Source organism: Pongo abelii, chromosome X (assembly GCF_028885655.2).
Source record: "Pongo abelii isolate AG06213 chromosome X, NHGRI_mPonAbe1-v2.0_pri, whole genome shotgun sequence".
Taxonomy (NCBI): domain Eukaryota; kingdom Metazoa; phylum Chordata; class Mammalia; order Primates; family Hominidae; genus Pongo; species Pongo abelii.
In genome coordinates this window covers 122,123,902-122,134,032 of record NC_072008.2, presented here as the reverse complement: position 1 = coordinate 122,134,032, position 10,131 = coordinate 122,123,902, and the positions used below count along the sequence as shown (strand labels likewise).

The following is a 10,131-nucleotide window of genomic DNA, read 5'->3' as shown; positions in this document are numbered from 1 at the left end:
TCCAAACTCATTCTATGAGGCCAGTATAACCCTGATAATAAACCAGAAGAAGACACATCAAAAAAAGAAAACTATAGGCAAATATCTCTGAATAATATTGATGCAAAATTCCACAAGACAATACTAGCAAACTGAATTCAACAATACATTAGAAAGATCATTCATCATGACCAAGTGGGATTTATCCCTGGGATACACAAATGGTTCAACATATGCAAATAAATCAATGTGATACATCATATCAACAGAATAAAGAAAAAAAAGATCATTTGTTGCAGAAAAAGCATTTGATAAAATTCAGCATCTCTTCATAGTATAAACCCTGAATACACTGGATATAAAACAAACATCTCAACAAAATAAAATTCATGTACAATAGATCTGCAGCTAATATAATACTGAATGGGGAAAAGCTGAAATCCTTTCCTCTAAGATCTGGGAGATGATAAAGATACCCACTTTCATCACTGTTATTCATCATAGCACTGGAAATCCAAACTAGAACAATCAGAAAGAAGGAAAGAGCATCAAAATTGCAAAGGAAGAAGTCAAATTATCTTTGTTTGTACATGATATAATCTTATTTTTGTAAAAATCTAAAAACGGTGGGGCGTGGTGGCTCATGCCTGTAATCCCAGCACTTTGGGAGGCCGAGGCAGGTGGATCATGAAGTCAGGAGTTCAAAACCAGCCTGGCCAACATGGTGAAACCCTGTCTCTACTAAAAATACAAAAAATCAGCCGGGTGTGGTGGCATGTGCCTGTAGTCCCAGCTACTTGGGAGGCAGAGGCAGGAGAATCGATTGAACCCAGGAGGCGGAGGCTGCAGTGAGCCGAGATTGCGCCATTGCACTCCAGCCTGGGCAACAGGGCAAGACTCCGTCTCAAAAAAAAAATCTAAAAACGTCACAAAACAACAATTAGAACCGATGAACAAATATAGTAAAGTTGTAAGATACAAAATCAACATACAAAAATCAGTAGCATTTCTATATGCCAACAGTTGAAAAAGAAATTACAAAGTAATCCCATTTACCATAGCCCCACATAAAACTAAATACCTAGGAATTAACCGAATAAGTGAAAAATTGTTATAATGTAAACTATAAAACATTGATGAAAGTAATCAAAGCAGACATAAAAAATTTTCATGTACATGAAATGGAAGAATCAATCTTGTTAAAATATTCATACAACCCAAAGCAATCTACAGGTTCAATGGAAACCCTATCCAAATACCAATAAAAATTCTTCAGAGAAATATTTTTAAAAATCCAGAAATTTATATGGAACCACAAAGCTATCTTGAGTAAACAGAACAAAACTGGAAGAATCAGATTACCTGACTTCAAAATATACTACAGAGTTATAGTAACCAAATGATGTGGTGCTAGCATAAAAACAGACACATAGACCAATAAAACAGAATAGAGAACCAAGAAACAAATCCACACATCTACAACGAACTTTGTCGACCAAGATGCCAAGGACATACACAGGGACAAGGACAGTCTTTTTCAATAAATGGTACAGGGAAAACTGGATATCCATATGCAAAGGAATGAAACTGGAAAACTTAAATCTAAGAACTCAAAGTATGAAAGTAGTTAAAGAAAACTTTGGGAGAAAATCTCCTGGACATTGTACTGGGCAAAGATTTCTTGAGTAATACTTCACAATCAAGGCAACCGAAGCAAAAATAGACAAATGAGATCACATCAAGTTAAAAAGCTTCTGCACAACAGAGGAAACAATCAAGAAACTGAAGATACAACCCACAGAATGGGAGAAAATATTAGAAAACTACACATCTGATAAGTAATTAATAACCAGAATATAAGGAGTTCAAACAACTCTATAGGAAACAATCTAATAATCCAACCTAAAAATGGAAAAAAAGATGTCAATAGACATTTCTCAAAAGAAGACATACAAATGAAAAACAGTCATATGAAAATGTTCTCAAAATCATTTCTCATTAGAGAAATGTAAATCAAAACTACAATGAGATATCATCTCATCCCAGTTAAAATGTCTTATATCCAAAAGACAGACAATAATAAACACTGGCGAGGAAGTGGATAATAACGCACCTTTTTACACTGTTGGTGGGAATGTAAATTGGTACAATCACTATGGAGAACAGTTTGGAGGTTCCTCAGAAAACTGAAAGTTGAGCTACCATATGATCCAGCAATCTCAGTGCTGGGTATATACCCAAAAGAGAAGAAATCAGTATATTGAAGATATATCTGCACTGCCATATTTGTTGCAGTACTGTTCACAATAACCAAGATTTGGAAGGACTCAGCAACAAGTGAATGAATAAAGAAAAGATTGTACTTATCTACAACAGAGAACTAGTCAGCCACAAAAAAAGATGAGATTCTGTCATTTGCAACAACATGGATGGAACTGGAAGTCACTGTGTTAAGTGAAATAAGGCAGGCATAGAAAGACAAAACTGATGTTCTCACTGATTTGTGGGATCTGAAAATCAAAACAATTAAATTCTTGGAGATAGAGAGTAGAAGGATAGTGACCAGAAATTGGGAAGGATATTTGGGGAGTAGAGGGTATGTGAATATGATTTATGGGTACAAAAATAAAGAATGAATAAGACCTAGCATTTGTAGCACAACAGGGTGACTATAGTCAATAACAATTTGGCTGTACATTTTAAAATAACTGAAAGAGTATAATTGGGTTGTCTGTAACACAAAGGATAAATGCTTGAGGGGATGGAGACCCCATCTTCCATGATGTGATTATTACACTTTGCCTGCCCGTATGAAAACATCTCATGTACCCTATACATGTATACACCGGCTATGCAAACACAAAAATTAAAAATAAAAAAAATTAAAACTTCTACTTCTAATGTAATATCATTTAGGTATAAAATATATAGAAAAAGAAGGAGGTATTTCCAAATATTATTTGTGGCTATTTACTGAGGTTTTGAATATTGGGTGCTTCCACTTTTTCATACTTTTTAAAATTTTGTAGAATTTCCACAAAGTACAGAATAAAAAAATGTTATTTCTTAAATAAATGAATAATGCTAGAAATCGTCTTATTTCCTGCCACCATATTAGCTTTGCATGCTCTGTCTCCATGATATAAATACGTGAATGATTCTCCTAATTCTGTGATTCTGGAGCCACATTTGCATTCAGTATTGACCAAGGCAACCTCTCTGGGCTTTTTTGAGGAGTCACTATGTTCAAAGTATAACCTGGCCTCAGTCTGAATATTGCAAGCAGAGATAGATGGAATATTCAAATACTTGACTAACTTTAAAAAAATTAAACATCTCTTCTAGTAATGTTCAGATCTGCATCCACCATCTGAATTTTGGTGCTGCCGTGCTAAGCACACAGATGGTCTCTCAGTTGTCTGCTTTTCTGATTGCTCCGAATCAAAATCTGCTTCCACTAAAGCCAAAAGCAAAGCTAGTAAATTGCTGTTTACCCTATTGAGATATGATGAGGAAGAAGCCGTGATAATGTCCCATGCACACTGGTGCTCTTCAGTTTAGTGTTATCCGACTCCAAAGTAAGTAAATTGAATGGAACCAAACAGAACTATTGAAGTAAATTGCCTTCAGCTGATATTTTATAATGCTCTGTCTTGTCTTCAAGGTCTATGAATAAGGTTAATTCAAATCTTAAGGCCAAGTTCAGAAAAGTTCCAGCTCATCAGAAAGCTCCCAGAAAAACCTGGGCAAAAAGAAATTGGCACAGTTCAATCTGTATTACTATCTGACTGCGCTCGGCACCTCCTCAGTATTGAGTTATTTAATGCATGTGAAAGAAACTCTCTCTTATCTATTTTCTTGCTGGATCTTCTGGAGAAAAAAAAAAAGTCAGCTTCTGAGGAATTGATTTAATGAATATGGCTACATTCATTAGTGTGTAAAAGTAGTGAGACAAGAAGAAAATTGCATACTTAGATTTAGCTGATACGGCTCAACAAAAGATGAAAAGAAATACTTGGAACCCAAGCAATGGGAGACGTAGATAATGAGAAGTGGAACAGAGAATACGGCAAAAATAGCATATTGGTAGCTTAGCAATAGTTAGCAGAGAAGCTTGAAGGGTCATATGGGTCTGGAGAATGCTACTGCTCAGGGGCTTGAGGATTTTCAGGCGTTTTCATTTACTCAGTCCAGTGTAGCTGAAAGGGGAATAGAGTTCTAGTCCAAGTTGCAAATGAATAATAGAAAAATTGAACTTCTCCCTCAGTAAAGCAGAGAAGGATATTGACTGCAGGTAGGTTGGAATTAGGTCATTCACATTACCTGAAGTATCCAAGGATAGCTAAGGGTTGACTACTCTTGCTGTGTATTTCATCGGCTTTCCTAAAGCTGGTACCTCAAATGCCCTTATTTTACTTGCAGCAAAATATTTTAGCTGCACTCATCCCAACTAGCCAGGATATAATATTGCTCCTAATTCAGTAGTGAGGAGAGAAGTCAGTTATTGGCAGAATCTTCTGGTAGCTGCAGCATGAGTGAACATACCTCAGGCTGGCAGCTGGGACATTTTGCTATTTACCATAGATCAGGGGCTAGGAGATGTACAACATTATATCTCATTCTATGCAGAATACTTACAGTGTCTTTTCATCTGAAAATAGTTGCTCTCTTTCAGTGACTACACCCAGTTTTAGGAACCATCAGTCTTCTCTGTTATTCCTCCCCATCAAAGTAGGATGTTATCTATAGTGTGGAACTCTGATAGTAGATGCATTCTCCTCATACCAACAAAAGTGAAGTCTGAATAAGTATTCATAAAACTTAAATTAAACCTAAACCTGGGATTACACTTTTCCCAGAATTAGACTCATCTATTTTAAGAAACAGCAATATCCTCTTTTATTCTAACAAGCAGAGTGATCATGAGCACATCACTTCACTTTTTATGGTCTTAGTTCCTTCATCTGTAAAATGAGAGGATATGAATAGGTGATATCATTGTATGATTATATGAATAGGGATACAGAGGTGAAATTTAAAAATGGCATTCTGATTCTTTTATGCAAATTGATGACAAAACTGAATAAATCAGAATTTTCAGTGAGTCTGGTACTTTCTTTCATGTACATAACATGTGGAAGGACATTGTTAACCATGGTCTGGCCCTTCCCTGCATCTTCAACTCCATCTTAGGCCGCTTCCAGACATAGATTTTATTTTAGTTATATCAATCTAACTATAGGACATCACATACAATATTCTCATGAGGGGGACCTACCCTAAATCTTATGGCCTGGAGGAGCAGAGAATGGTATTGGATTATAGTGAACAACCTCATTCCCAAGAAAAAAGAGGAAGGAAGGTTCTAGGCTACATATATCCAACTTCTACTGAAAAGTTTGGCTGGAATAAAGGTGGGAACAGTTGAGTCCTAGCCTTGGATCCTCTGTTGAAAGTCAATGGCTGTGGGTTTTCAGCAACATGGTTCCTGTTGGTCCATTTATCTCATGTTTTTCTTTTGTTGTTGTTGTTGTTACTAAATGCTACTTTCCAGGTCTGATTGCACACTATTCTTTAAAGCTACAAATCCCTGTAAGTAAAGGCAACTGTTTGCCAAGCCAGAAGGTAAGGAGAAAGGAAGAGGGCACAAATATTATTAAGGCTTTTGTTGTTGTTGTTCCAGGGCCTTTACTGAGCAGGGAAGATACATTCTAACAGTCTTGCCCTAGAGAGAATTATTTGCATTAACAACTAGGAGATGACATAGAAAGTTTTGTGCTTACAAAGCAGTTCAGTTTTTAGTCAGTTTTGTGTCCAGGTTTGAAACATTGTTTCCATTTTATTGACTGGCTATTTAATCAGCATCTTTGTGGTAGAGAATGCATCTAGAATACTGGTGGCCTTGATTATAGTTAGTTCCAGAAGGGACCTTAGGGATTGTCTAGTTTGACATTCTCAGTTGTCATAATAGGTGTCTATCTTATTAATCACCGTTTCTTTAACACCAAGTACAGTGCCTGGCACATATTAAGTGCTCAATATGTGTTGAATTTGCAAGTGAGGAAGCTGACTTCTTGTATGATTAGGTATAAGACTAGCTAATAGAAAAACTGGGGCCAGAATCTAGGTCATCAGCCATCCAGTCTTGCTACAACTTCTTTCTACACCACATCTGGATGGTGACTTAAAATGCAAGTCAGGGTTTGAATATGGGCACAAATATTCAATCACGATGCTTTATTAATGCTACTTAATGGTTAGAAGTATGGTTCTGGAGGCAGGCTGCCAAGGTGCAATATGGGCATAGCAACATATTCAGTCCAATAACCTTGTGCAAGTTACTTAACCACTCTGAGACAGAATTTCTTCATCAGCAAAATGGAAGAATAGCATCAACCTCATAGGGTTGTTGTAAGAATTAAAATAATGAATGCATGTAAAGTGCCAAGAATCCTCTATGGTACATAACAAATGTAAGCTATTATTACCGATTATTGTTCCTGCTATTATAGTTGATAATTCTATCTTTGGCCACTTCACATGTATTCTTCTTCTCTATTTGAAGTTTGAATAGTAAAATGATGTAAATGGGCATTTCTCAAACTCATTTTTGTCTAAAAGATTACAAAGTTCCACTTTGGTACTGACATTACAGGATCCCAAGTGCTAGCCACGGCATATCAGGCAGCCTTTCGTTAGATTATTTGTATGAATCTGGTCTTGGAAAATGAGACATAATTAACCAGAGCTTGTCAAGTTGATAAAAATCCCATGTCTTGATTACTTGCAAAAACCCAAAATGGAAAGAAACTTTACAACTTTTTCTTTGGGTTTGATATTTGAGGTGGATAATTTGTCTGGATGTCTACTTTGTATAAGTCAACCACACCCAAAAGTAAGAAGTGATAAAGTAATTTTGGCAGGTGCTCAATGTCAAACTCAGGTGAATGAAAATATAGATTTCCTTTCTCTGACTAGGAGACAGAAAATAAATGAAAATATTCTAGAACATAGATTACAGCAGGCTTTGAGACATATGTCAATAAAACAATGGGAAACAACTAAAATTAGGGGTAAGAGGGTCCATGAAGTATTTACCTGTCTGACTCTGATATCTGAATAGCTAAAAACTAAGTGGAAAAAAAATCTCCAATGAAGTCAACTTCATCTTTTCAACAACAGTTTTCACAGATCATTTAGCAGATTTTCAGGAAGGCTTTGAAATAATACTGGCTGTGGCTAACACAATTGAAATGTAAAGGTAGAGTGGCTTTCCAGAGCTCCAGTGACACAATTGGTTAGCATGTGGTACTTATGTGAAAATAGAGTGGCTTTGTTCCACTTAAAAATCCTTCGAGCAAATGTACATTTCAACACCTGATTTCACTGCTGTGTTACCACTGTGCTGAAAAGGAATTACTTCCTGGAAGGAGGAATGGCTCACTTCTCATATTCTTTGTTTAAAATTTTTAATTTTCATGGGTACATAATAGGTGTATGTATTTATGGGGTATACGAGATATTTTGATATCAGCATAGAATGTATAATAACCACATCAGAGTAAATGGAGTATCTATCACCTCAGGCATTTATCTTTTGTTTTACAAAAAATCAAATTATAATCTTTTAGTTATTTAAAAATGTACAATTAAATTATTTTTGACTATAGTCACCCTGTTTTGCTATCACATACTAGATCTTATTCAATTTTAACTATTTTTTGTATCCATTAACCATCCCTACCTTCTCACCCTCTGCACTACCCTTCCCAGCCTCTGGTAACCATCCTTCCATTCTATATGTCCATGAGTTCCATTGTTTTAATTTTTACCTCCCACAAATAAGTGGGAAAAGGCAATATTTTTCTGTTGCCTGCCTTATTTCATTTAACATAATGACCTCCAGTATCATCCATGTTGTTGCAAATGACAGGATCTCATTTCTTTATGGCTGATTGTGTACATGTGCCACACTTTCTTTATCCGTTCATCTGTCTGTGGACACTAAAGTTGCATCCAAATCTTGGCTATTGTGAACAGTGTTGCAATAAACATGGGAGTGCAGATATCTCTTTGATATACTGATTTCCTTTCTTTGGGTATATACCCAGCAGTGGGGATTGCTGGATCATACAATAGCACTATTTTTAGTTTTCTGAGGAAATGCCAAACTGTTCTCCATAGGGGTTGTACTAATTTACATTCTCACCAATAGTGTATAAGGGTTCCCTTTTCTTCACATCTCTGTAATTCGGACAAAGTTTATTGCTGAGGCCCATCTATTCTCTGAATTGGAAACAAACTTTTCAGAGAATTACCAGAGTAGGAGATGACTCCACTTTGCTGATATCATCATTGTCTTTTCAAAGATATGCAGCAACTATGACTGTGAAATGCTATACCTTTTCCTAGACAGCTGTTCTAGGCTCTATTCTCTAAGAGAATACCTTAAGATGTCATAGAGACATCCGAGTATAGTGGTAACAATATCAAATAGAGAGATTTAAGTATTGGTTCTTCTGTTTACTAGATGCTTGATCTTGGAGCAGATAATTTGTTTTATTTTCTGCCTTACATTCCTCAAAACGAAAGACTTGTTATTAATGATTGCTAAAGTATTTTGTAGTCTATGTAAAATAGCTGATTGCTACTGTTACAGGAAAGGGCTCCCGATCCAGGCCACAAGAGAGGGTTCTTGGATCTCATGCAAGAAAGAATTCAGGGCTAGTCCACAGTGCAAAGCAAAAGCAAGTTTATTAAGAAAGTAAAGTGCTAAAAGAACAGCTACTCAATAGACAGAATAGAGCATTCCAAAAAGAGGAGGAATGTGTCCACCCTAGGTACAGTGCATATATATACATCTATATATGATATATACACATATATATACATATATAGGATAAAAAAATTATGTGGAGATGTGCTCTGCTACAAGGTTTTGTGATAAATGATTAATTTTCTTAATTACTATATTTTACAAGAATCAATATTATTATTATTATTATTTTTTTTAACCATCACAAATAGCACATTTTTATTTGCCACTATTTGAAGTCTGAACTTTAAACAGATTCTTGGACTGGTGGTTCATATCCATCAGCTCGTTGAACTTTAGCACCTGTCTCATCCCCAGTGGCTTTTCCAGAACTACTGCCTTCACCATGAAGCTCCATGAGCTTTCCCAATTCAAACTTGGGCTTCTTCAGCATTTTTACTTTTCTAACGAAGACATCATGGAGAGGATAAATAGATTGGCAAGCCTTTTCTATGTCTTTTCCAATGCTGTCTGGAATCAATTTATTGACCACTTCTTTCAAGTCATTTGTCTGCACCTCTCGGGTCATGATTTCCATCATCTTCTTCCAGATTTGGTGGACCTGTTGGTGCTGAGCATAAGAGGTCTTCCATATCTGATTGTTGCGTTTTTTAGTAAAACCAACACAGAACAGACGAAGCAAGTAACCGTCAGTAGTCCTGACATCAACATGAGCTTCAATCATTCTCTGCCATTTTTTGACCATGGAACACATTTTGTCACGGGTAAGATCCATGCCATGGAAGTTAGTCAGGCAGTTTTTACCCTGAACATCTTCAATAATCAGCTTGAATTTTCTAAATGCAACTTCATCATTCTGCAAATCAGCAAGACTCACTTAAAACACACGACCCTTGAGACCATCAGATGCAATTTTGGTTCCTTGGGTCCTGGTGATGAGCATCTTTCCAATATTTCTTATATTGAACATAGCGGGTGCTTTCACATCATACCAATCTTTCTTAGAAAATGGATCAACCACTTTCTTCTTGGCTCCCTTTTTGCCACCTTTTGTAAGGTGCTTGTTCTTGCCAACCACCATGGTGCTGGTCAGAGAGCCAAAAGGGCAAGAATCAATATTATTATTTTTAAAGCAAAATTAGGAATGCGTTTGTTCTCAAGATACTGGGATATCTGGACACTCCCAAGGCTGGGTCTATTTAATAAACATTATAAATCTGTTCTCTTAACTGTAAACATTAAGAGGCTAGGAATACTTAACTTTCTGGGACTGCAGCCCGCCAAGTGCCCAGCCTCATTTTCCTAACCCTCACTCTGGTTCAAATGCCTCCTACATATTTCTTCCCTCCCTTTACAAGAGGACTCTTAATCCTAAG

At 36.4% G+C, this 10,131-nt stretch overlaps 1 protein-coding gene across 1 annotated transcript; it reads right to left on the bottom strand.

Annotated features, from left to right (window-relative positions):
- Nucleotides 1–8,996: 8,996 nt before the first annotated feature.
- Nucleotides 8,997–9,853, bottom strand: LOC100456968 (small ribosomal subunit protein eS1-like). The gene has a single exon (XM_054544986.1). The coding sequence runs from the start codon at nt 9,834–9,836 to the stop codon at nt 9,633–9,635; it is 204 nt and encodes a 67-aa protein (XP_054400961.1). The 5' UTR covers nt 9,837–9,853; the 3' UTR covers nt 8,997–9,632.
- Between the last annotated feature and the right edge of the window lie 278 nt (nt 9,854–10,131).